We start from the raw sequence: 27796 nt of genomic DNA, 5'->3' as shown, positions 1-27796 counted from the left end.
ATCACACTGTTCCTGCCGCGAGCCGGTCGCGCCGCGGCAGAACGATGATGCGGTAGAAAATCCACGGGCAGAGCGTTTTCCCGGGCGCGGGCGCACGCGAGCGCGCGCTCCGCGCTGCTTGAAGCAACCTACCGACACCCCCTTCAGCGCACCGTTTTTTTGGACCAGTCCGCTATACGGCCTCCCCCGTCAAGTTTATTTTTTACGCGCCCCCGCCCGCTATAATCCTATAATGGGGAGTTTGGCGCTAGCGTCTGTAATTCGTGGCCGCTGGGAGGTATAGGGAGTTTCACACCCCTGCTAAAAGCAACACAAAACCCACAAAACAATAGCCGGATGTGACGTTTTTCTTAAACCGGATAAGACGTCATGAGTTGCAGCAAGCATTTTGCTCCTGCAACCCAGTTGCAGGAAGCATTCCGCTGCTGCAACCGGGTCGCAGCAGACGGCGCCAATTGTGGAAGCCGTTGCAAGCCAATTTTTAAGCCAATCCAATCTTTATGTGCGCGCAACACAAGAGAACATGGCTGTCGTGGTGTGGCCGTGGTGCCGGCTCTTCGACGGGTGTTAATTTAGTGTGCTCTCCCTAATGTGTTTATTTTGACAAAAGCGGTTCGTGTGCTTACTTCAAAGCACATCGAGCGCAGAAACATGACATCTATAATCAAACTCCACGCCATATCGGGTGTGCAGGACGAATCGCCGCAGTGCTACCTTTTGCAAGTGGACGAATTTAAGTTCTTGCTTGACTGTGGCTGGGATGAGTTCTTCAGTTTGCAAGCTGTGAAGGAAATGAAAAAGTGAGTGCATGTGGATGTGCCTGCGGGGGAAGTCTGCATTTCTTTATCAATCACTAGTACTTTTTTTTTTTTTTTTTGCTCCAGTTTTCAACGAGCTGGCGTTCTTGTGTTTTTTGACAGTGTACACATTTGAAACGAAAAAGTTTCTTTCTTTCTTTTTTCTGCACGGTTGGGAACATTTCACGAATTTTTTCACCCACCTCACCGCGTTGTGACGGCATACAAACCACTGTGCGTGTCACCAATATTAGCGTCTGGGTTCATAGCGAATGTTCCGCTTTTTTCCGTGGGTGTTCCGTAGTTGTTTGCTTAAGTAACACACAATATCAATAAACATTTACAAATCTATGCTGATGGGAACTAACCGATCGATACAGCCGCAATCAAGCAGGCGCTAATACTAAAGTAAAAGTAGAAGCAGTGAAGAAACAAAAGCGAATTAGTTACGATCGGTTTTAGACTTGCGTGTCTGGAAATATTGCTCACTAAACTAGCGCAGCATACTCTACATGCGCTGTACTAAATAAAAATGGAAAATTAGGATCCTGTGCAATGATTTGGCAAGCCTCGTACAACAACTGGGTGTTACAGGTGTCTGCTCACGTATTACCACTGCCTGTAGTAAACTCTATTGCTCACTAAACTAGCGCAGCATACTCTACATGCGCTGTACTAAATAAAAATGGAAAATTAGGATCCTGTGCAATGATTTGGCAAGCCTCGTACAACAACTGGGTGTTACAGGTGTCTGCTCACGTATTACCACTGCCTGTAGTAAACTCTGTGAAATGGAAGAACAGAGCCTCATTTAGTTGTTATATTATCCAATCACATTGGACCATGTATCTGCGGTGATTCAAAGTCACTGGCCGAGAGAATTTGAGTGCTGAAATGCTCCTACCTCTCACTTGTTGATTACCGATACGCAAATGTCATTTTCCCATGAAAGCAAAATTTTAATGATTTCACGCTCGTCTTTCAGGCTGCACCGAAATTATAAGCTTGAATCGAAAGAGACTTGATTGCTTCTTGGGTTGCAAGCAGCAAAATATTCGGGCTAGTCTTCATGTAAGTAAGATAACGCCAGCCGGTGTGCGAAATTTAATTGCAACGAGCTTCAAAATCAATGCGGTTTGTGAGGCACCTTTGCACACACAAAATATTTTTTTTTATTATTTTCAATGTATTGCAGACTCTTAGACAGACCATAGTAGAAATTGTAAGAAAGAAAAAGTTACAATTGTATAATAAAACTAGTAAACGGAATACAATAATCAGAACAGTCAAGAATAAGAATAACAGCAAAAATAAAAGAAAAAGAAGACCGGTATGCAGCATTTAAGGGTTCAGTTAGGGAGCTCGAGACTTTCAACCTCAGTTTAAATGCAGATCACTGAGTGCCATGCAGTTTTTTATAGCCAAGAATGGCTGTAAAAAATAGCAGGGGAGAATTAACGTCATGCTGTAACTGACCACTGACAAGAGTCAATCCAATCTGTTACTTGACCAGCAGCGTCTAACATTAACCGTACTGTGAGAATGGATGGCATGAAAACAGTAATGGCAAATTCATCCAATTATTCTGAGTGGAAATTGATTCGCTGGCTCTTTTTGGTTTGGCTGTCGCTTGTCAGCATCTTCCTGCCAGTGGACTCAAACCCGTCATGCCGTTGCTGAAATGGATGGGGTACTTCTACCTCGAAGTGAATAACAAGGTATTGCAGCCCCTAGGATTCATGCCAAATCTGTGATGATGACAACTGTATTTCCTTTTCCGGGTTTTTCTATCTTTTTTACAAGGGCAGGTCTACAGTTTGATACAGACCATTTTGACAGGAAAAATGAATTTGAAAATTTCTTCAGCTTTTTAACTTTTTTTCTTCAGTCAGCTGTGATATATTTTACTTGAAACACTTTTAAATTCTAACGCAAGTTTTCTTGTGCATAAAAAAAAAAAAGAAATCTGAAATAGAGATGCATTCTTGCTTTTGAAATCATTACACAGTTGCATAAGGAACCCGTTGAGGGATTTTCTGGTGTGTGTCGCAACCTCGGGAAGAAAAAGAACAATTAAAATCTTTATAGCCTGGATTGGAATCCTAGCCCACACCTGTGCGAACAGATCTGGTTTGCTTCTGGCCATTGCTTCAGAGCACTACACCCCTGTTGCAGCCAAAAATCCAGGTTAAGCAGCCAATCTCTCATCTGATGCTGTGATCTGGATTTCATTGTCATCTTCAACATTTTAAGTTCTTGCATGTGGAACTGCCTGTCTCTTAACCAGAATGTCACAGTGCACACTGCTTAGTCATCCACAAATTTCTTGGTATCGACTTTTAGATCCTTTCTTTCTGCAGAGCCAGTGGTCAAAGGGCTTTGAAAGTGATGTCATTCAATTCAGAGTGCCATTTTGAATGCAATTTCGCCATTTTTTTGCATGTGAGACAAATGCCGATTATGTCTTAATCCTTTGACTGTCGAATATTCCGAAAAAAAAATCTCATCCCCAGTGCTAAATATCTTTAAATGCTATGCGTTTAGCACAGTATCCATATGGCAAAGCCGCTGCGGGACGGAATGCGGCCGTAGTACCCGTACGGCGAAAACAGTCAGAGGGTTAAAGGGGCGCCGTAACATTCTCCAGACCACTAATTCCAGCCGGCCTCTAGGTTCTTTACACCTTCCTGATGCTATACCTTCCCGATGCCCCAAAGCGCAATCATAACGGCGAAATCGTAGCATCTAATATTTTAATATGCTTCAGTAGTCAGTGTTTTGGCACCGATGTAAGCGACACACAACGGCGAAATTTGTTAATAGATATGACGTTTCTTTCTCGCTTGGGCACTGATTGGTTGAGCACCCACTTTAGATTTAAATCGAATAATCTTTAATTGTGTTTTAGTTCCGCTTGGGTTCTTGAAGTGCTTGTTTAGATAGAGACTGTAAACTCAGGTAATTGCGGTGTTGTCAACAAGGAGGTTAAAAAAAAAAACTGGTTGTCAACAAGCGCGGAGGAGTGTCTGCTTGCTGTGATGATGGTGATGGTGGCTTTGCCCTTTGTAGCGAGTCGCCGCTGCCTTCTTACGCGGCAGAGCAAAAAAAAATAAAATATAAAGAAGGTCTGCCAATTCGCTGTCCAGGCTCTACTGTCATAAGCACAAAGGTCACACTGCCGTCGCCAACCGCCGCTACAGTGGTGTACCGCCGTCGAGGTCGCAGGGCTCCCCATTGCCACCAGTATTCAAGACACCACTGTGTGGTCTCCACTCCCGCAGGCTCCTCAAATCCCATGGCGCATAAAGGTAGTACAAAACCAATGCAGCTGACAACGTTCGGATCTCAGAGGTCGGCAAAATCTCTGGACGTGCTGGACGCATGGCTGGACCGTCCAAAGTCACGTGACAGATCGTTTCTGCCAACGCCGCATAGATGGCACAAGTTGTGTCGAGATTGCTTGAAAAGCGCACTCACTACACCTGAGTCCGCAGCACTCCGTAGTGGGCTTCCGCCAGCAGGCCACTGCCCAGGGTGTTGTCATATCGTCGTTCCCGGTAAATGACCTCCTTGCTGGCCCTGTACAGGTCCAGGGTAGGCTTCGCGTACACTCCTGTATGCCACTCCTCCGTCTCCGCCTTTCGCACTTGTTCTCGAACTTTCATACAAGTAGCGCTCGAGTGATCCGTGATGGACGCCAGCGGAACACTAAAACGGCGACGCAGATTTGCTGACCATTGGGTCCACCTCGTCGACACCCCCACAAAGATGGTGTGGAGCAGCTTCTGGTGAGCTAGCTTTGGGAAGACGGAGAAGCCGGTCCTCACCTCATAGCACAGCTTTGCAGCGTTGTTACCATGGTAATGACGCTGCCAAAAAGCGCGGCTACAGGTTGAGTTGAACAGGCAACCATGGTGGATAGCTTCCTATACGTCAGCAGAAAGCTGCGTTTCTCATAGGTTCCGCCTAAGTCGTGCACTGGGCGAGTGAAATGGAAGAGCGGCTCCCTCTTACACCAGCTCAGACGTGTTCTTTTTTTCTTGTATTTAGAATTTTATAAACTGAATAACTCTTGTTTCCGCGTGCTGATTTTTGTAATTCTTTTTGAACTGACGTCGTCAAGGTGCAAAGAACCTAGGTGTTGGCTGGAATTAGGGGCCTGACGAACGTCACTGTGCCCCTTTAAAGAAGGCTAAGTTGCATTTGTTCACAACAATTGCTAACAGGGCTTGTATGACATTTTTACTTCATGAGCGACAGTTCACTGAAGAATTTCTTTACTCTTTAAATTCTGTGTGCCGCATCCACAGCCTGTCCGTCACACTGTCGTCCCTGCAGGCATGCAAGCCAAGTGGATGCAGTGCTTCTTTCGTTTCCCGACTGCGGCCACCTGGGGGCGCTGCCATACCTGGTGGGGCAGTGTGACCTAAAGTGTCCCATCTACGCCACCGTCCCCGTCTACAAGATGGGCCAGATGTTCATGTACGACCTTTTCCAATCGCGCCACAACATGGAAGACTTCACCCTCTTCACCCTCGACGATGTCGACGCCGCCTTTGACAAGATCATTCAACTCAAGTACAGTCAGACGGTCAACCTCAAAGGTGAGAAAGTGTAGTATGTCTGTAGTGTGTATCTGCAGAGCTTTGCTAGCCTAGGGAACTTTTGCATTTTCTGACCAAGAACCGCTCATACAGATTGGCATCGTTTGGTTTGTGGAAGCTGCAGTTTTAATTTATCACAATTAGCAGCCTGTTATCATTGATAGGGTACAACAACTCCATCAGTATTTTGTACTGAGGGGAAAAAAATCAATTGCTGGCTTTTTGTGGCAGGGTTGATCTTAGTTTGGCAGCAAAAACCATATTCTTTACTAGGAATTCCTAGCCCAATTTCATAGTACATGATTGTGGTATCCAGCGAGGTCAGAGGCCATAGAGACCGAAGTGGCAACCCGTTCCAATGAGGACATTTGAAGCACTTCCAGGGAACCCGAAAACGGCATCCACTTTCCCACAAGAAATTAGACAGGGAACAGTCAGTGTCTTGGCAGAGGCTACAAACAAATACATGTCCATGTCTTCCTTTATAACGTGATACATCTCACTGTATACAGAACCGCATGTTCCTGGTGCAGAGAGAAACCCGCACTTTGCCACACCACATGGAGTTATTGAAAAATAGGTGCAGTGCCCATAATCCACAATGCCACACTGAAGCAATGGAAAGCTACACTGTTCAACTGGGATTCAGAAAACCAGCTTTGGCTTGTTGAACGGGCTGGCCAGGCAGCAAAGGCCACAACGGTCCTGGACTGAGGACCCAACCGCAGGAGCTCTGCAAAACTTTTGAGCACGTAAATGTTTCCCCCCCTCCCCCTCTCTCTCTCTGCAATCAGTGGCTGAAAGTGAATTATAGTATGGCCTAGTCTCAGAGCTCCGCACTGTTTCTGATATTGCAACAAACTTCCCCAGCTATTGCTGAAAACTGACACGAGTGTTTGGTGATTGCTTGCCTGCAGGCAAAGGCCAAGGCCTGTCGATCACCCCACTTCCAGCCGGCCACATGATTGGTGGCACGGTGTGGCGCATCGTGAAGGACGGCGAGGAGGACATCGTATATGCAGTAGACTTCAACCACAAGAAGGAGCGGCACCTCAATGGCTGCGCCCTGGAAACCATCAGCCGACCATCGCTGCTCATCACTGACTGCTACAACGCCAACTATGTACAGGCACGCCGGAGGACGCGGGACGAGCAGCTTATGAGTGAGCCATCCTGCTTCTTTGTATTGCTTCTATTGATCATATAGATGCAGTGCATTCGTTAGTGACCTGAATAATATTGTATGCTCGTTGTTTGTCCTTTCTCTATTATGTAGTTAATATTAGTAGAAATGTTGAGGCTAACAAAAGGAGTTCTTTTTAAATTGAGGACAGCGCAGAGAGCTGTGGAACGGAAAATGGTAGGTGTAGCGTTAACTCATAGAAAGCATGCAGAGTAGGTTAGAGAATATATCCCAGGCAGCACAATACATTGGCACAATATTAGTACTGTGTTGGCTATGTCAGAACGATGTAGAACCAGTGCTGTGTCAGCACAGTGCCAATATTGGGCCGATGGCTTTGCTGCCTTGACATTCTAGTGGAAATCACGAAGAAGAAATAGCATGGGCAGAGCATGTAGTGCAAATAGAGGATAATCGATGGTCAGAAAGGGTAGCAAATTGGATACCAAGGGAAGGAAAGCATAGCAGGGAGCGGCAAAAAGTCAGGTGGGCGGATGAGGTTAAGAAGTTTGCAAGGGTCAAGTGGATGCAGATAGCACAGAACCGGTTTAATCTGAGGAATACGGGAGAGACCTTTGCCCTGCAAGGTATAGTCCAGCTGACGATGATGATGATTATGTGTTTATATTGTGATAGAGAGCTATCATCACTTCAGCACCACAATGTGGAAGACTTAGATATGAGGGAGAGCAGGAGCTCTTTTTTTGGTTGAAGCACTGGCAGCCGTTCTCAGCCTTAGCATGAGGCTGGAAAGGCATCAGCAGTTGAACTGCGGTCAATCAGATTGGTTGGTCAGAGAAAAGAGTGACAGTGTCGATAAGGGCTGGAAACTCTTGCTGGTAGCCTGTTTTGAAGGGATCAACCTTCCAGTTATTGCTCCAATTTCGCCTTCCCTTTGCTGGTTTAACCATGTTTAACGGTGTTGCTTGGTACATATTATTACATACTGAGTACGTAACCAGGCTTTTATTCTCATCTGGGAAAACCGAGAGTCCAAGGCTCACCAGATTCCTCTTTTCTTCCACCTCTTTCTCCTCCTCTTCGCTTCCGAACCTTAGCGCGTTACAATATTTTCGCTTGTTTCTGGGCTTCCCGGTTTGCCGAGTTTCTGGCGGGCCAAGTGTCGCTTGAGGATAGAAACATTGCTTGTCAGGAGGTATTGTTGACACTTTCTCAACATTCTTTGCAGCCAACATCCTGCAGACTTTGCGGAATGGAGGCAATGTTCTGGTCGCCGTAGACACCGCCGGCCGAGTCCTTGAACTGGCCCACATGCTCGTAAGATGCGCTGCTTTACATTTGTACCTTAACCAGTGACTCTGGAAACAGCCATTTTAATTATAAACGCTTCCTGTACATTCACTTACATTCTTTCTTCTTTCTTTTTTTTTTATTGCGTGAAAGTTACATAGCGCTAGCTTCGGAAAGCTAGTTTAACAAGACTGAAGTGGTTCTCTGATAAAACTTAAAATTTGTGTCTGTCGCCTTGTGCTGTGAGGGTCACACCAAAGGAGGGTATTCATGCGCAAGTCAAACCTACTTCTGCACTGAAGGAGAGCACATCCCATGACAGGAATGCTGTGGCTCTCCTTTCGGTGGTGATAAAAAACGCTTTTGCACCAGAGGCAGGTAATCTTGGCAGATAAGTTCAAGCACTCCATGCAGTAGTGTCATGGCTAGCAAAGTTCAGAAGATCATCAATGCGAAGAACATTGATGTGAGAAAAACTTGTTATATATCCGGGAATAAACATTATCCAAACTGCCTACTTTGTAAAACTCATTGTTGGATGAAGTGAAAAGGCATTTTTTGGTGATTTGAATTAAAAAATAATGGCAGTTAGTATTCCTGGGCATAGAAATCTGAATGGCTCATTTTGTAGTGCTCACATAATTCAGTCTGCATCTGGGTTATCTTTAGCTCGTGAGCAGCCTCACAACACATCCAGTCCATTGACAGCAACATCGAAGTAGTAGCCAGAATTTCTTTCATGTCACGTTTAGGCGCTTTCACCAATGTGCTACAAGGAAGCTGCCTCGGGTGATGGCACTCACGGTGTGTTCCCCAGACACAGCCTGCTCTTATGATCACGTCGTTGTAGTTTTCAGACGCTTTGGCCCTTGCTCGTAAGCATTCCCAACAAGTGGCTGTGTTTCTCCTCTTCATATACCATCCCTGCAAGAACCGTGTGGTCGTATATTTAAGAGGGACAGAACACTGACCAAAATATGTCATGAGACTATGGTGGAAATGAAGAGATCTTGCCTCATAGAGTACAGATTGAGCACTACAATATCAAAGAAAAGAGGCTTTGCAATTTTAATTTGCCATTCAAAATTTCATAAAAACAACTAAGGCGCTATTTTGCGGAGAAATCTTATTACTTCCTTTGTAGTACACGTGACCACATCTCAGCAGAATATAGCTGATTTTCATTAGTGCATATTGCTCTTTTTTTCTTCTAGGAGTGCTTATCATATATTAAGGTATTTCGCGTTCCCTCCAGTGCGTCCTTAAATAAAAACCACCCCTCTTTTTGCATCGCGAGAAGCATGCTTTCAGCTTTTGTCAGTAGATGGCACCACAGTGTTTTGAATTCCATGGATGAAGCGGTGATAGTGACCACTGAAACTTTCGTCAACGAAGTGTACGTTATTGTGCCGTAATAGCCTTGCGTGTGGAAGCTGAAACGAACACTACTCTATGTTATATTTGCTTTCGGTGCGTCTTTTTTGTCTACCACCAGTCATCATCGCAGTCGCTGCTCATAGTTTCCAGCATCGGGCCACATAAAAATGGGTGCATGCACTGATCGAAAAATTCTCGGCAAAATTTTTCTACAGCGTTTCTACCAGTACCGCTATGGAATCAAACCTTTTAGATAGCAATGTTTCCATTGCACTGAAAAACAATTCGATACCTAAATTCCACTGGTCATGCTATTCTTTTTTTATGTGTTTTTCGCCTGTTAGTGTCAAGGCACAGCAGAGAAACCACTGCCTCAGGTTCCAGAATGTTTGGAAATTTTAAACATAGTGACCAGGAAATTGCATTACGTTACAGCTCATTAACTGGGACAAAAATAACGCTACTCTATGGGACATTTTTATGCCTGTGATTTCAAGCACGTTAATCTGAAAATTGTATGAACTGGGCAACTATCGTTTTAATGTCTTATGAATCAGTTGGCCAAGCTGTGCACCATTCCGACATCGGTAGCATTGAAATTAGTCGGTCATTTTGCTCGTTACTGCAGACACTGTTCAGTTCTATAATCATTTCTTGGCCCATATTGTATAGTTCGATCCATGCTAACTTGTCAAAGCACCAGATGCAGTACTTGGGTTCTGCAGGCTTCTTTTACAACAGACTGAAAGCTTGACTCTATTAAGGTGTGTTGTGTTGAGTTTTTGCACGTTCAGCAAAGAGGGTAACTACTAGCATCTCTTGTGTTTCAGCAGTCTGTTGGGCTAATTCCTTTGCATTCGCCTCACAGGAGCAGCTTTGGCGAAACCAGGATTCTGGGCTGATGGCCTACTCCTTGGCCCTGCTCAACAACGTCAGCTACAATGTGGTGGAGTTTGCCAAGTCACAGGTGAGCTGCCGGAGGTTTTGAAAATCATGCTGGCCATGCCGAGCTAATCAAATTCGTTGTATATTATCTTTGTTGTGCTATGTTCTTCTCTAAACTGCCTTTATACCTTGAAGCAGAGGCTTCAGTGTATACTTTGAATAATAATGCTCAGGGGAGCACTTGTCATCTTACATGCAGTAAGGCGAACGCCTTTTCGCCACCCTCCTGTGATCCTTGGAATGCCCCCGATTCCTCGAGAGAGAGAGAGAGCCTCTCTCTTTCTCTTGAGAGACACTGTCATGACCCTTGTCATTGTCATCATAATTGTCATTTTCATTATCATTATTGTCATCACTGACATCATCATAATTGTCATCATCAGTTATCACCGTCATCATGATCGCTAAATGTCTTTAACCATCGCTGTCACTATCACTATTTTTCTTAAAGGTTAGACAAAACTGCACCGATATCTCATCAACAGATCTCGCCCACGCGGTTTTCATCATAAGCTAAATAAGGCTTTCGCCTTGAAATGGAGCTCTTGCGGTTGGATCCTGCTGTTGGACCAGGGTATTAATGTCCTCCTCCAGTAAACCTGATGAGGAGACTATCAGTAAAAGTCACCTGGTAGAATGTCTTTGTTTGAAGGCTGATTCAGCATAAGTGACTGGAAATCTGCAAGCAACACTAATACATAGCAATCTCTCTTCTAGCAACTAGGCACATGCTCATTTTTATCTGCAAAGCGTAAAATTATTGCTGCAAATAGCACATTGAAGCTTGTCGCAGGGTTCATTGCTTCGCACTGCCTTGCCATATTTGTAGATGATTTGGAAGGAAATGCTGTGCCTGTATTCCTCTTTTCATTCTGGTCTTAGCTGTTGCGTCATTTGACTGCGTACAATACAAAGTGTATTCAAGATGATGACGTGTGATTTAGCAGCGTGGTGTTTTCTCCCATTGTTGTGAAGTGAAGCGACCTTTGTCGCTTCATTCCAAGGTTTGGTGCTCACCTCCCCCCCCCCTCGCCCTGTCCAGGTGGAATGGATGAGTGACAAGGTGATGCGCTCCTTCGAAGGCGCCCGCAACAACCCCTTCCAGTTCCGGCATCTGCAACTGTGCCACGGCTTGGCTGAACTGGCCAGGGTTCCAGAACCAAAGGTCAGGAATTTTCCCCTCTGGCTTCGGCTTCGGCTGGTTCTCGCCTTTTCTCCATCTTTGAAGTCGCTGCTTGTGGTGTTCCCGCATAACGCACATCTCTGTGGGGCATCTATTGATCCAACTTCCACTTTGCATAGTGGTAGTCCCAGGATTGTGCTGTCCTGGGGCTGAATTACGCTCTAATCACATAAAAGCCTCGCTCCTATTGGTTAATTCTGGCTGGCAGATCTGTCAGCCAATAGGAGTTGGGGCTTGTTGGCAAGTTCGTGACAGTTTTTGTGATGTTATCGGAGCATAATTCGGCCCCTGAGGAAGCAAGGCAGGACAGATGAGGAGTCCTTGCGCATCATTGTGTCATCTCAACCCGTTTCGTGAAATAAACGCGGAATGAACATGCCGTCTAATACCCTTGCCACATGCCAAATTTAATGTCAACTTCTGTCGAAATACGATCATTCAAAACATTTGTTTGTTGCCACACGAGGAAATATAAGGCCATTCAATGAAAACGACGTTAGATATCGAATGAGTTTGAGGAACTCATTTGACTGCGACCACCAAGCAAAGGTGTTATCTCAACACCAGAGACGGGGTGAAAATATCCACCTGAAATAAACTAAAGAAGCGTCACAATCATCAGAATACCACTGTGCTCATATAATTTTGTAGCCAATCACTGTGATCATTAAATTATATGAAACACGCCCAAGCATCGGAAAGAAGGAAAACTGCTACTCTCACTACCAACCAGGCCTGTAGCAACCACATTTGGCACGTGTTCGTAACTGCCTCGACTGCCACGCCAGCCGCCGGGCATCCATGCCAGCTATGCGGCATATTCCTTGCGGCAGCATCAGAAAAATGTGCTAAAAGTTCATCTATTAAGTAATAAGCGCTGGGATAAAGGAATGTCAGCAGTTAATCGTTATTGAGGATTGCTCACCCGCAACGAGTTTCTGGTAGGTGTGATGTGATATAAGCAAGTTCCTGCACACAGCCCCTTAGTAAGCATTGCAGGTGCGGTGTGGCTTAACCGGTCTCATACGCTTGCTTTGGCACTAAGGCATCGCTGAAATTATATCTTTTACTGCGAGATAATTTGGTTTAAAGTATGGCATTTCCACGAGTAGACCTCTTGCTGTAGTACTGATCGATTCCAGAGTGCCATCCGCTGCTGCTTCTATGTGAAAAAATTTAGGCCTAGTGACGACCGAGGCGTCGCGCACGGCCAGAGTGCCATCAACTGGCATATCCGCAGGTGGCACCGTTGCAGTTAGCTCACGGCATTTCATACGGCAAGTGATGTGAATTCTTCGTCTTCTTTTATGATGTGGCTGGGACCGAACATTTTTTAATGTACCACTTAACATTACGCCGAGCGAACGATCCTGCCAAGATGGGATGGGGCTTCTATGTTGTTGAGTGATACTCGAAGATTGCATGAAATTGCCGTTGGATGAAATGTTTGTTGCTCTTGAAACATACTTTTATGTGCAAAGTATATATTACGTTCTTGAAACAGGCCAGCTCATGTGCTTTTCGCACTGGAGTTCTGACACGCATCTTCGGTCCTCTTCCACGAACAAGCGCCGTTTTAACTGTTGAACCAACTCGATTTTGTTGATGGGCGGTAATTGATAGGTTAGTTACAAGACATGGAAGACATGAAAATAAATTTCAAAGCTGATTTCTTCCACGGTGCAATAATTTTCACAGCATATTAAAGTGTGCACCAAAGTTTTTGTACGCTACAGTTCTAATCTATTACAGTCTCCATTATTTGCAAATTGCATTAGTTTTGGTTGGGCAAGCGATATCACATTAAATTCAACAACTGTCTTCTTTAGTAGCAATGGCAATAAATTTTCCACTTGGCAGGGATATAATTTTACAATGTCTGCTTTTAAGTGCCCACTCCTGGGCTTCGCATCGATGCAGTGGTAGAACACGGTAGTTATGCATAGTAGTACATAGTACATAGGTAGCAGTAGCATAGTCAGTATAAAAAGATGGTTGCCATCCTGAAGGTTTCAATCGTACAATGAAGATATTTGCCGTGGAATCGGGAAGCTGGAGATAGTGTGGAGGAATGCACAATTGGAGGCGGTGTTAAAAGTTCATGTCATTTTACAGTGTTAGCAGTTAAGCACCGTCTACCTGGTTTCGCATCTGCGTGATGGTAGGAATAGTGGAAGACTGAAAAGCATGCTTTTTATTGATATACGTGTAAATGTATACATGCCACATTCAAATCCTTTGCCTCAGTATATAGTGAAATGAAAATGTACCTCCGTAGCTGTCACTTGACTTCAGAATGCACAGTGATAACCACCCTGCGAGTGTTTTTATTGTCACGGCAGCTGCTTTGCGGAAAAGTCGAGCACCTCCATCGAAACCTCTACGGTTTCGACGGAGGAGCCCTCCACTATTGTGTCCCTTGTAGACGAAGTTGCCTTGGAATGTTAAGCTAAATAAACCAAGCACAACCTTTTTGAGGGCCACAGAAAAAAGGCACTCATTGGGGAACTGAACATGGTAGCACCAATTCCAGAGTTGCGGGCGTTCAGAAATCCTGGTGCTGAAGTATATGTGGACCTTTCAAGATGTGGTTTATACTGCAGGTGGTGCTGGCCAGCATGGCCGACATGGAGTGCGGCTTCTCGCGGGACCTTTTTATCCAGTGGTGCAGCAGCCCGCGCAACAGCGTGGTACTCACCAGCCGGACCGCACCCGGCACGCTGGCACGCCAGCTAATCGAAAACCCGCACCAGCAGGCGCTTACAATCACGGTGAGATTCATCATCATCATCATCATTTATTAACCCTTAAAGGTCCCGTTCGGGACATTACATAAGGGGGGGGGGGGGGGGGGGTAGTACAGGGTAGTTCAGCAGTCATACATGATCATAAATATAAAAGTAATATAGAAGTATAGAAAAAAAAATATGTATATATACATAAAAAAAAAACAAATAACAAAATAACATAAAGACACAAAATAGAAACGGCAGGTAAAAAAAAGGGTGAAAAAAGACAAGAGTAACAAATTCAGATAAGTCATGGCAGAGTGGAAAAAATATAAAACAATTTCAAATGACAGCTATGGAAGTAAAACCGGCTGGTCAGTCTGCAGGGCTTGGTAGCTGACATAAGGTACAGGAAGATTATTTTTTTTCATTGAGATAGTCGATTAGGAGCTGTCTGAATATAGAAGGATTAGTCTCAATGACCGTTCTTAAAGGGAAATGCTCTGCCCTTAGCGGAGCGTCTTCGCTGCCCCGGCTTTGTTTCTGATGGCCAGTATACTCTGAATTTCATGATACCAGATCTTCAATTCCGCGAATACTGAGCAAGAACATGCGATATTTTGCAGAAATGTGACATGCATGAAGTAAGTACGGTCAGGCATCGCTGTGACAGAACGGTTTATGACAAAATAAGGGATATGATCGCACAGTAATGCGCTGTGTCGAGTGCCCGACAGACTATGTGCAAAAATATTTCCAACTTGGCTTTCTCAGGACAGTTCGTTATCATTCGATTCATCAGACAGAATTGCTGATTTGTTGAGGTGCAGCTGCACCTCAGCAGTTTTGGAAAAACTTATTCAAACAACCTCCTCCTCATGTTTCTTGCTCAGGCTGCAGGGCACAGCATCAATTGAAAATGTGGCTAGGAGGTCTTACCACAATGCTGCCCTGCCTTTTTTGCACTGAGAAAAAACTTTCCCCTGCCCCGTCAAAAAGGCACTTTTCAGCAAGACTGTTTTTTCACAGATTTGAGCGAGGGTGCGCAAAAGCCATTGTTAAAGTGCGCTTTCTTGGGTGTGATTATTTTGTGATTGGTGTACTCATTGGTTGCTATCAATCTGCGTAGGTCTCCAGGTGTTGTCCATGTAATTGCGTCGTTACTCATTTGTCGCTTTGAGATTCCTTTTACTGTGCACAGGCTACACAAAGTTCATGCGGGACGCCATTGTTCAAGTATTCAAGAAAATGTTTTTGCACAAGAAGGGGAGAAATGGAAATTGAGGAAGGATGAAATTGGCAGGGAGCTACATAAATGCCAAAGATGACATCAAACCGTCTGTTTTGCTTAGCTTGCATGCTTGGAATGCAGGGAAGAGGGGAACCAGGAAGGCAAAATGCTTGGGCAGCATAAATTATGGAATTTTGTTTGCAGCTGGTTTATGCATTCCTGTTTGCTAAATTTGTTGGTTTTTTATTCTTTTTTCATTCTGTAGTGAAAGCCTAATAGGATGCACTGGCATTGCTGCTACTCTTACAGTGCCCGTTGGGCTTTGGCGCAGTACCCTGATGTTAAGCTCAGTTTCTTTTTCACTTCTTGGCTCACAGATGAAAAAGCGCGTCCGTCTAGAAGGCTCCGAACTGGAAGAATACATGCGCAAGGAAAAGGAGCTGGCCGCAGCTCGTCACAAGGCCGAACGCGACACGTGAGTATGCGTCCTCCTCGTCTCTTCTTTTCTAGTCTTAGTTTATCGTAGTGTAAGGCTTTGTTCTTACGCGAATCACTCCCAGGGCAAGTGGGATGGGGATTTATCCTTCAGCTATGCCAGCATGTAGAATGTTGTAAACTCAAAGGCCTAGTATGAAGGCACCCGCCGCGGGGCTGCAGTGGTTAGGACGCTCGACTGTGTGGCCAAGGATGTGGGATAGAATCCCGGCTGCGGCGGCCGCTTTTCAGTAGAGGTGGAAAGCTAGATCTCCGCGTGCTATGCGATGTCAGTTCATGTTAAAGAATCCCAGGTGGTTGAAATTTTTGGAGCCCTCCACTACGGCGTCTCTTGTAGCCTCAATCGCTTTGGGACATTAGACCCCATAAACTAAACTATGATGGCAGGCAAAATGTTGCAGTGATAGACTCGCACACAGTGATTGGCATTATTGTTCCACACATACAGTACTGTATATGCTCATGCAAGATCCACAGCTGCTACTCGGCAACTGGCAGTTTGGAAAAAAAAAAAGGTGAGCCAACAAAAACACAATTGATGTGCGCATAATTTTCACCGCATAAAAATTTTTACGGCCATTGATGCATCATCTTGCGTACCATACTTGGCCTGGTATCGCTGACATGTGGTCTGTCAGCATTGCTAATTCGTATTGATCTCTCAACGTTTCTGCTGGACAGGCCAAAACGTTATGCTTCGCGAAAGCCATAATGGGGTGCTGGCATGTTGGGTCCACCCCAAGGTCCAAAGAAATGCAAGTGGCGCATTTTGTTGCAGCACCTGCCAAGAGTATCCCCTTGCCAGGTGCTGTACTGTACTCTATATAGTGTGCCATATGCCTGGTGATGCAGAGTCAGCGTGCGTCACAGAGAAGGTGTAACCTGCTTATTAGTCTACCATAAGTCAGTTACCTCCCATTTAAGTTAACGTTATTTCCGCAAGCCTTCCATAGCAAGGTGCACAGAAACGAAGCCCAGGAGAAGGCCAGCCTTGTCTTTTAGCGACCACTTTAAACCACCGGCCAATCTGTCACAAGCGCCAGATCTTTAGGATCTTAAGGGGGAGATGAGGGTTTTGAAAACTTTATTTTTAACATATCTATTACCTCATTGATATTTAGCATACAAGGGCAGAATAGAATGCTGATTTCAAGTGTGCCTTTAGATTTTAAATATCTCATCTCAAAGAGAAGGTATGGCAAAATAACTACCCTAGTTAGGTCATATGTTACAGGCCATTATGGAGATTCCTCATTAAAAGAGGCCTCCTTTAAGAACATGTAGACATTTCAGGAGGTTCACCGCACATCCTAAAGCTTTCTTATTTTCCTTAATTGTGATATATTAGTAATATTGGCTAATTGCTGCCTCATACTTTTCTCTTTCCTGCTTTGGCATTTATGATTAAGAAAGTGGCATTGCAGGATTCTCCTTAGCTTTAGCATGTACGGTGGAACATTTGAAATGTGAGCGTGTTCCTGAAAGAGGCTTTTTTAATGAGAAATCACTATAATGGCCTGTAAGGAACGGATATGTTATTTTACCTTGTCTTCTCTTCCTGATGAGATATTTAATATCTAAATGCATATTTGAAATCAGCATTCTATTCTGCACTCCATGCTAAGGTTCAACAAGATATGTTGACAAATAAAAAAAAAAGTATTCAAGACCCTCATCCTCGCTTAACTTAGGATCACACGACGTTTGTAAATAAATTAATATAGTGATTAACAGCTGCTGGCAACCTGGAATAGAATGACATAGCCATGCCAAAATTAATTCCATGCCATCAGCGATGAAATCAAAATGGCACCAGCGCTTGACATTTTTCAAAAAGAACCAATAAGGTAGACACCCAATTTTTTTATTTTTCTTGAAAAAGGCCCCTAAAATAAGTATTTTTGACAAATGTTCACTTTGTAAAAGGTTGGTAGCAATAAGGTGTACTCTAATAAAGGATGTTGACTTAATATAATAAAGCAAAAGTGTAGAAGCTCACAGTATATGCCAAAATATTGTTTTAAACATTTATACCCTCATTTACACCTGCCAACAGCGCCTTCCAGATCCATTTCGTATTGTAGGCCAAAACAACCATGCACTACATCGATGAATAAGATTTTCAAAGAGGAATGTCAACCACACCCTTTTATATCTGCTCAGAAGCTCCTGGCCGTCTGGTCCCCCATCCTCCCTACTTTTATTGAAATCTTAAAGAAAATACCGTGCCAATGTGGGATCAGCTGATGGTCCCTAGGTTTTTAATAATTTCACGCTTGTATGGTTGTGGAGGCTAGAAGGTATACAATGGCCGTAATAGAGTACGATTGGTTGCGGTCAATGTTGTCTGAGGTTTCCTCATCAGCGAAGAACCACATAACTTCAACATCACCAGACAAAGGCATCGTGCGCAAAACCCGGACGCCACGCGTCGATGGCGAAGATCCCTAAGTCGGCGTCACAGACCTGCGAGTAGGCATTGCCGAGAAACACTAAGCTGTCATGCACATATCTAAAGACGGCACAGAACGGTATACCTTGCAAAAAGGTATGGCGCAGAATTGTTTTCTCATGGCATGGAATTATTATATTATTCCCTCCTTTTAGTATAGGCGGTTAACCTGTGCCAATTGCACAGGTACATGTCATTTCACCCAAACTCTCATTACATGACATGCTGACAGATTCATCACGGCTGTGCTAGCCTGCCATAACAATATGTGTCGCTGCATAAAAAATGGACACGTAATTGGGTCTGCACTGTTGTCCGAAAATTTTGACGGAAACGTGCCGTTCTTTTTTACGGGCTGCACCCCATCAGTACGACGGTAAAAACTGTGGCCATTACAGAAGTATATACGGTAGGCTTGTGCTTGTCTACCGTTGCCTTTGACTGTCTGTTTAGTGTCGGTAAACCAAGTTGTAGACAGTATTGGTTGGCAATATGACAGCTAAACTCCACAAATTCGGACATCATTGAAACTGTACAGTTCATGAATGGTTCCACGTGTACCCGCCCTATTTCTAGGTGCAAACCTCAAGCTGTTCCTGTTTTTCTTTTATTTTTTTGTCGCAGGGAGCTGGACGCATCTGATTCGAGCGAAGAGAGTGAAGACGACATGGATGTCGACGAGAAGAAGCCTCTGCCAGAGCCAAAAGGAGAGGTGGGCAGTTGGTGTTGTTGATCAGTTCCTCATAGCCAAATATTTAAAGTGGCCAGGATGCCCATAAACAGATGTTGCCAAACTTGTTGAAGTTTCAGGACAGAAAAGTGCATTGCTCTCCAAAGTGTGTCAGGACAGGAGAGTGTTGGCATGACATACTTGTGAGATATTTTCCTATTGTAATTCAAGTTGTGTAATACGTAAGATGTGTGCACTCGCAATCGTTAGTTTTTGGAACACCCCTCATACAAAGAAACATAGTAAAATTTGCCTGAGATTGAATGTCACACTATGTAGGCGGCATCCAGTGACAGCGCTGAAAGGAAGTTCTCTCACCGGCTCTGTATTGTGTGAACTATTACATTGAGGGCATATGTCAGTGCCCTGCCTATGTTTCTTTGCAACGTACACGATGTCATGCAAGGGCATCAGATATGCGGTGTGTATTTCTAAATGTCGTTCCCCCTTCGCCCCTGCAGTCCAAGGCCAAGAGTATGGGCTTCTTCAAGCAGGCGAAAAAGTCATACCTCATGTTTCAAGTGAAAGAGGAGAAGATCAAGTGGGACGACTATGGAGAAGTTATCCGGTCAGTGGCTGCTGCTGTACGTCTTCCTATTCAGCTGTGTTCGGTGGCGTGTTATAAATAATTAGGCTTGATTCTGCACAAGTTTTCACCCCTCTTCCCTGCAACTTTTCAAGAAGAAAACAGCAAGGAAAGGTTGAAATTGAAGTCGGTGTGTGAGCTGCAGGTACGAGTAGCAACGTGTAATTACATACTTTCAACTATAGATGCACTCCAGCAATACTCGGGTAACCAGGGTTTGCCATTTCTGGCACAGTTATGTGACGTAGCAATCCTCTAGCTGTCACTGGAAGTTTACTTTTTGTAGCATAAAACTGATCGCAGGGCAAAAAAATAAAGTAAAACATCATTAATTTGGCCTTTAAGGAAGCAAGAAGAGTGTTTGCATTATCAACTGGCACTACAAAAATCATCGAAAAGCATTTGTATTATAGTAATTTATCTAGTGAATGCATGGAACATGGTCATCAATTCATCTGAAATGGAAACTAAATGACAATAATGATTCTTCACAGTTCTGTCACGTGGCAGTAACGAAAACTCTGATGCTGGGCTTTTTTTTTGGCAGTAGGAGACTTCATAACGTCATTGCACCCGCCATAGCGTGCATCTGAGGTGTGCGGGCACCACTTTCTATGCATTTCATGTTCAGGGAGGTCTTTCTGGACAACTGCTGGTTTTGAAGGTCATAGCTCAATGTGACCCCTCATCTGAATTAACCGGCGCGAACCCTCCCGTGTTTGAATTAACGAGCGTCCAACAGCGTAGACTTGCATGAGCATCAGCCAGGACTGCGCACCTAGTTCGACTCATCTGAATTTCCAAATTAACAGGGGGTCGATCAATAAGGTTTTATTTAATAGTCCTTGCTTCCCACTTCTGGTCCTGTTGCTTAGCCTCAAGCTTAGGGAGCTAATGATAATAATTGGTTCACAGGAAGGGAAAGGCAGAGTATTTGTCACATTTGTTTTTGTGGGCACCTGAACCGCACTGTAGAGGAAGGTGGGAAGAGAGAAAGAGGAGCCTCAGTGGAGGGCTACAGGTTAATTTCGACCACCTGGGGATCTTTAACGTGCACTGACATCGCACAACATACGGACGCCTCTTCGTTTCGCCTCCATTGAAACGCAGCCGCTGGCGGTCATGATTGAACCCGGGAGCTCCGGTGCAGTAGTTGGCCACTGTAATATAAAATGCGTTTGCAGGCCCGAAGACTTTGTGGTGGTCGACAAGACGACACAGGAAGAGGAGGCAGATGAGGCCAAGGCAGAAGACGATGACCTCACACAGGGTGGGTGCATGTTCGAATGCTCTAGCCATTGTTGCACTGTTTGGATAGACTTGTTATTGTAGAAGAAAGGGATGAGGGGGGTCAGGAACTGGTGTTGGTTTGTATAGAATTGTGTTATGTTTTCATTTCGAAGAGTGTGTTCTTGCTTTCTTTTTTCCATGTGTAATTTTTATTACACACCACGGCGCGTAGTTCATCTGTATGTGGCAGGGTGACTGTTTGCCCCGGAGTCTACGAGTGACTAGTATTGACCAGCCTATGCGAAATATTTGCCGAGAGGCAGTTTATATGCTAACCATGCACGGTGAAAAAAATGCAGAGCTGCCTTTGAATGGTTTCAGTAATAGTATGTGTATTTTATTAGTTACTACTGAGCATTTAGTGTGGTGGGCTGAGTATGTGATACTCCAAGACATCAGGGAACATGCACACTGATGCTGTACAAACTGTAATGGCATGGAAACCAGCTCTTTTGCAACTTGTTTGACATTGGCCAAAACACGAAGTCTGGTTTGCTGAAATATGAGTCAAGTTGAACATTGCATTAAGGGAGTGATTGAGAACTTGGCGCTGGCTTTAATAGTATGCGCTTCGCCGAGACTGCTACGAAATCCAATGGGAGTTCTTCCTGTGGCATGCACAGACGGACCATGACAATCACCTAGCAGTTCGGGCATAAGATGTGAGGTTCAGTCCCCAATTGCGCTCCGAGTACTACACAATTTCCCCATGGGTGTAAGCTTTTTCCTGGCTTAGTACTTTGCTTCCTCTGGGGTGAAATATTTGGTGATAAAGCAACAGATGTGTACAAAATGCTAGGTGAGGCAAGAACCATGTACAGATATACAGTCAAAACTCTTTTGACCGTTTTTTCAGACTCTGCGGGACCCGGGAAATGGTCCGAATAATCAAACAGTCCGAAAAATCAGTGAACTTATAATCATTTTTCTGCAAAAAGTCGGCTTTACAAATCACAAACTTTGTCGCTCCCCATGTTTAGTTTATAAGTCAATAATAAGGAGTTGTCACATAGCGCGATCTGCTACTATGACCAGCTTCTGCACGCCGCCGATGTGCACGCACTAGCGCGATCTGATTGTGGGCCCGGCTGCCAGTGCGGACACGATGACAGGTCCCGACGCGGTAGGCGTACGCGCCGCCGGGAAGTATACAACTCGCTCAAAGTGGTCACCGCATGCGCAGTGGTGCCCCGCAGATGCGGATCGTGCTAAGCTGTCACCACTGTAGTCTTCCAGTTAGAATATCTCGGCCAGTCATGCTTTCGTCATGTCCATGCCATTTCACAAGAAGCACAGGTCATGCTCACACCGCGAACCCTTGCACCGTGGCAGACGGCAGCGCCAGAGCACACCGCGGTGGATGGTGCTCATGCACCATTTTCCATTCGTTTGCACGCTCCAGGCTACTGCAATGACAAGGTCAAGGATTCCCTTATTGCGATGTCAACTGTGCACGCAGAGCCAAGCTAGTTCGTCCGAATGACTCGCTTCGCCTAAGCTTTCACGGCCGTGCAAAACTGGGCTGTTCATGACAATGATGTCCGCTTGCGTCTATTTCATGGTGAAAAAAAAAAAAGCTTTCGGCCAAAAAACGATTTTTACAGTATTGCTGGCGCCAAATTTGGTCTGAAAAATTGAACTTTAGGACACCATGGGGTCCGAAATACCGGTTGTGAAAATGTACACGCTCCTATGGGGTGCATGACTGTTCCTGAATGAAGTCCGAAATATCACGCTAATCCAAATTATTGGAGTTCGAAAAATCGGTGGGCTACTAGCAACAAACAAGTAAAAAAATCGTAATATAGTTTGTTATAGCTGAAATTTGTAATACAAAATTTTGTAAAAAATGCATGCAAAGCAGCACGATTTATTCGCTGAAGACATGGAAGCTCTAGCAATCTCTGCTCGAGAAAAGGAAATGAATTTCCCAACGTTTTATCAACATTTTTGAAACCGCTCGCTGCAGTTCCGAAAACCACGGAAGCCCGGGCATAAGATGGTTCGGCATCCCAGCACAGCATTTCCAACACACAACAACGTCATCATCGGACGGCAGGCCAAGTATCAACTGGAGTGCCGCATGGCGTGCAAAAGAGCATGTCAAAGAGAAATTGGCTTATGGGAAAGGAAAAGCACGCTATCTGTCACATTTCTTGATGGACAACTGAACTGTGCCTTAAGAGGACCATGAAAAGCTATTTACTAAGATTACAAGTGAAGCCTGCTGCCTGCCATCCGAGTGAGCACCCCTTAATAATCGAATTACCATTACCATCGTGTGCACAGATGTGACGGAGGTGCCAACCAAGTGCCTGGAGAGCTCCCTGCAGCTAGATGTGAACGCGTCGCTGCAGTTCATCGACTTTGAGGGTCGCTCAGATGGTGAGTCGGTGCGCAAGATTGTGCAGATGATGAAGCCACAGCGCGTGATCCTGGTGCGTGGCAGCCCTGAGGCAACCCAAGCCATGGCCGCCTTCTGCCGGTCTTCAGGTGCAGTCCAGGGACGCGTCTTCACCCCGCGAATGGGCGAGGTATGTGTCGCTTTTCAGCTATTTCATGCACAAGCAAGTCTAGCGAAAGCATTGTGTCCGGCCAGCTCCAACTTGAAACTGAACACATCATTTACATCCAGCCAGTCATCATCTATTTTCTTTGATCTAAACTGATGTATGTTTTGATCAATTAATGCACTAAAGCTATGACAGTGAAAAGTGGTCTCCAAGGGAAAAAACACCTCAGACCACTCTTCGTTTTTTCCCCGTGTAATTATATTGTTCATAATTGTGGCATGCTAATGGAACACAGTAAACAACCATCTAGTCCCCTTGCTGATTTAATTAAACAAATTTCTTTTAGATGAACATTTGGCATTGCATGCCTTTGATTACTTTGCATGGCCCTTAGCATATTTTCGACTTCAGTGTGAAAGTAGCTACAGATAAAGATTTTTCTTCTTTTTTTTTCCCCCTTTAATATTGGAGGTGTCTGTAAAGAGTGGATACTGTGGAAAAAGAAGTGTAACAATCATCTGCAGCAGTGGAACAAGTGATAATGATAGGGAACCTTCAGGAATAGGGAGAATGTGATTGGTGCGAAATAGGACAGTGGAGACCACTGCAAAGGTCTTTATTTTTTGGCGGACCTAACTTGTCTCAACTGGCAGTGACGGTTTGGTGTGTCTCCCGTTTTGTCCAGTTGGTGGACGCGACGACCGAGTCTCACATCTACCAGGTGAAGCTGCGCGACTCGCTGGTAAGCTCACTGCAGTTCGCGCGGGCCAAGAACGCCGAGCTGGCCTGGCTGGACGGCGAGATTGCGACCGAAGAGCACCTGGCCCCCGATGGAGCACAGGACGATAGCCTCGGTGAGTGGCATCGATACTGGCACCTAACGACAGTGTAGCCATAGGAGCGGACACCTTGAAAGGACCCACACTACACTCAGCGACAGCAGTGAAGGGAAGGTTGTAGGGGCAAATCATCCATAACAGCATCATTCTGCACCTGCCTGCCTGACACTTTGCTTTTTCCATGGTAAATTTGCTTCGATGACAATGATCTAGTGACTGGCTTCTTTTCTATGGGTGGACACCGTGATGGTGTCCCAGCCTTAGAAAATGTTGGGGGTAAAAAAAAAATAAAGGAGAATAGAAGACATGATGAGGCACCCAGCGCACTCCTATACGCACCCTGTCAGGGGCCCTCCGCTTCGCGTGCCCGCATCTCAGTATTTTCGTGTCGCCTAACCATCACCGCCTCTGCATGCCTAGACTTTGCCTCTGCCTTCTTGGCTTCAGATTTAGTTGGCCAACCCTGTTGCCAATGGCCAGACGTAGATGCACCATCCGCACCCGTAGAAGGCGACGGCGACTCATACAAACGTCCTCACTAGTGGACGGCAGCATATCCTTCGGACGGGTAGTTCAGGAGACGTGTTCACTTTGCGTCCATTTATACGAGAACACCGTACATTCTATACTGGTTACGCACCATCTGTTGCAGTAGCACAGTATGATCACGGGTTTTCTGTGGGTGCCGCATGCTGGCGCTAAAATTGCATGCAAGCAAAGTGCAAAATTAGCAGAAGTGTACTTTGTTACTCACTTAATTATTAGTCTTGTAATAGTACTTCCTTTCTAATGACACCGCTGTTCGTTAGCATACAGTCGTACGGCAAAGCTTACACTAGACACAGTTTAATTCGAGTGTAGAAACGTTGTTCTGTGGTGTATCAGTTGCGTGCTCGTCTCACAATCCGAAGGGCCAGAGTTTGATTCCCCGTACATTCGGAAGAATTTGTATTTCTTGGCTTCCTCGCAGATTTCCGTGTTACAACGGAGAACAACAATGCCGACATCAGCTTTTGTGCGAGACGGGGCCCTTAACACTATCGCATTAACATGTAAAAAAATGTGTAAGAGATATATATCTGTTCCAGAGAGCTTCCACGCCACTGACCGGACTGCACTGTCGCCACATAGCACGCTAAATTTTCTCGAGGTGTGGTAGAATGAAATAAAATGTTGAGCACTCCATTGTGAAATTTAATTTATTCTTAACTTAGTAAACATGTGCACCCTGTACGAATGGCATACAGATTTCGTGTTCACTATGGCAACATTGGTTATCTGCGAACTTGCAAATATCAGACCATGCAGCATCTGGGTTTTGAAATACAGGGTCTGTATGAATAACTTCTCATTTGGTACAGCTGTGGAAGCTACACTAGTAGGGTGCTTCAGGAAACCCTTATTTTTGTAGCGATTCACCAGCTTCGGGCTCATTGCACTTTTGGTCCTTTGCTGTGTTGCAGATATGGACGAGCCTCGCGACAGCATGTACATACTCCAGCCACTACCGCCAAGTCAGGTAAGCTTTGGCGCACTGCAATTGTATGGCTGAGAGCAGTTGCTGACGGCGGCCTTGTGCTGGTTAAACAGATAACGTTACTTTGACACAGCAATGAACATTGTCAGGAACCAATTGTTGTCATAGCCAAGCAATGCCTTAATTTTGTTGTAATTCTAACCAGCCTCGGAACCGAAGTTCTGTAGAATTTTGGTGAGGGCTTCTTTGCCGAAACAGCATCTGATACTTGCCAGGCTGTGAGAGATTAAATGTGCGAACACTGAACCTTGCATGAAGAAGACTTGTTCTGTCTAAACCTCAAGCAACTATGTCATGTCTGGTCCATGCAGTGTAAATGGTTAACTGTGGGTTAACTTACATTTGACTTGCCCCTGCCACATACTGGTGGTGCTGTGCTGGGAAGCCAATCTAACTCGAATTTGCTGTTCAATTATCTGCGGCCTTTCAGTTGCTTTCACTTCAGCGGTTAAATGGTGCTTTTTCCTGCAAAATTTTTTGACAGAATCTCATGTTACGAATTTCGGCTATATCAAACTATTTCACAATCTTTTTTACCTACTCACTATAATGAGCTTTGACTATTTCACTTTTCTGGCATTTTCTCGTGTCGTCATCTCGTCGTAATGCGATCTTTGTGTGATGTCGGGCACCCTCAGTTTCCAAGCTGTTGCCGTGGCTTTTTACATTAATATTCGATGCAGTAATGTAGTACAAATAGATAGAGAACACAAGTGTATAATTTGTGATTTCCTCAGAAGGAATTTTTTTATGCAAAGCCTCAGTTTGTAATGCCACTTTCACAGTTCAGTGTTTGTTCTTTTACTCAGCTGCTTGTGCACATTACAGCACCGCAATAACTGGTCCAAAGTCGCTGATGACGTCTGGCACTGGTTTCTTTTTCTTCAGCCTATTTAAACATGACAGCTGTAGTACATGTTTTTGTCCGAATTATAATACCTGTAAACCTTGCAGGTTCCTGGGCATGCGACCATTTTCATTAATGAAATCAAACTCTCCGATTTCAAGCAAGTACTTCTCCGCAATGGAGTCCAAGCCGAATTCTCCGGTGGAGTTCTGTATTGCAACGGCATTGTGGCCGTGCGAAGGGTCAGTATCGTTGCTTGCATCGAGCTGTGTTTCATCTTTGCCTGACAGATTGAAAAAAAGCAAGAAAAAGCAACTTGGTCTTGTTCATGCTGCCTTAAATGCTGTGGTTCATGTAAATAAACAAAAAACAAAATGTAATAGTGCAGATTAGCGTTAATGCGTCTACTAAGTATCTGTACCTCATATAACTTTGGCGAGTTTTTCCATTGTCTGGAATTTCAATTATTTAACTGAAAATGTTAGATGTAGGCTCTGTAAACTTTTCGGCCAGATGAATGAAGAAACGACTGTTGATATAAATGCAAGAAGCAATGTGAGTGCCAAATTGTTGTTTCAGGTAAATCCACATACTTCGTAAAAAAAAATCCTAGAAGAAGAGCACTTGAGTCTTCGCTATACATTTGACGTGGAGCTGCATAAATGTTAGTGTCAGTTGGCTAAATACATGTGTAGGAAAATATCAGAAAATTTTTGCATTACATAAACATTGTGCACAAACTAGCAGCTACCATTGTAACCTGCTATAAGTGCTTGGTAGGTATGTAATGTATGATTTTTCTAAGCGAGCGTTTAAGCAAGTATGTGCATGAGCTGCATTTTTCTTTTGCTTTTTTTTCACTCTTGCTGAAATTTATGAGGCTGTCCCACGTGATTATACTATTTGTTTAATTTTGCTTTTATTTGCCAGACAGGCGGCATGTTTGTCTGGCAGCTTACAGCCTACATTAATTTCTTTTTCTTATTAGATTCTCATTTTCTGAACGCTTGCAGAACGAAGCTGGCCGAATCAACATTGAAGGTTGCCTTTGTGAAGACTACTTCAAAGTCCGCGAAATCCTGTATCAGCAATACGCCATCATTTAGAAATAAAGTCTCATCACTTGACATACACTTCTGCGTCTTGCATGTACTGTGCAGTTAGTTCACATGTTTTATTGGAAGCAAAAATTTGTTAATTTGCTGGA

At 44.5% G+C, this 27796-nt stretch overlaps 1 protein-coding gene across 1 annotated transcript; it reads left to right on the top strand.

Annotated features, from left to right (window-relative positions):
- The first annotated feature begins 488 nt into the window (after nucleotides 1–488).
- On the top strand, nucleotides 489–27722 carry Cpsf100 (cleavage and polyadenylation specificity factor subunit 2). Its single transcript, XM_084585622.1, has 16 exons — nucleotides 489–800; nucleotides 5136–5401; nucleotides 6319–6564; nucleotides 7774–7862; nucleotides 10081–10179; nucleotides 11200–11322; nucleotides 13944–14111; nucleotides 15678–15775; nucleotides 18872–18959; nucleotides 19439–19545; nucleotides 20748–20833; nucleotides 23143–23387; nucleotides 24052–24220; nucleotides 25669–25724; nucleotides 26697–26831; nucleotides 27603–27722. Exons 1-16 carry the CDS (start codon nucleotides 652–654, stop codon nucleotides 27693–27695), a joined length of 2217 nt encoding a protein of 738 aa, XP_084441748.1. The 5' UTR covers nucleotides 489–651; the 3' UTR covers nucleotides 27696–27722.
- The last annotated feature ends 74 nt before the right edge of the window (nucleotides 27723–27796 follow it).

Source organism: Amblyomma maculatum, chromosome 11 (assembly GCF_055883805.1).
Source record: "Amblyomma maculatum isolate TAMU_Amacu chromosome 11, ASM5588380v1, whole genome shotgun sequence".
In the NCBI taxonomy this organism is placed as follows: Eukaryota; Metazoa; Arthropoda; class Arachnida; order Ixodida; family Ixodidae; genus Amblyomma; species Amblyomma maculatum.
This window is presented reverse-complemented; position numbering and strand designations above follow the sequence as displayed.

Coding starts and splice junctions, on each gene's coding strand:
- Cpsf100 (XM_084585622.1), top strand. CDS start 652: ATGACATCTATAATCAAACTCCACGCCATATCGGGTGTGCAGGACGAA. Junction 801..5,135: donor GCTGTGAAGGAAATGAAAAA/GTGAGTGCATGT, acceptor TCGTCCCTGCAG/GCATGCAAGCCAAGTGGATG. Junction 5,402..6,318: donor TCAGACGGTCAACCTCAAAG/GTGAGAAAGTGT, acceptor GCTTGCCTGCAG/GCAAAGGCCAAGGCCTGTCG.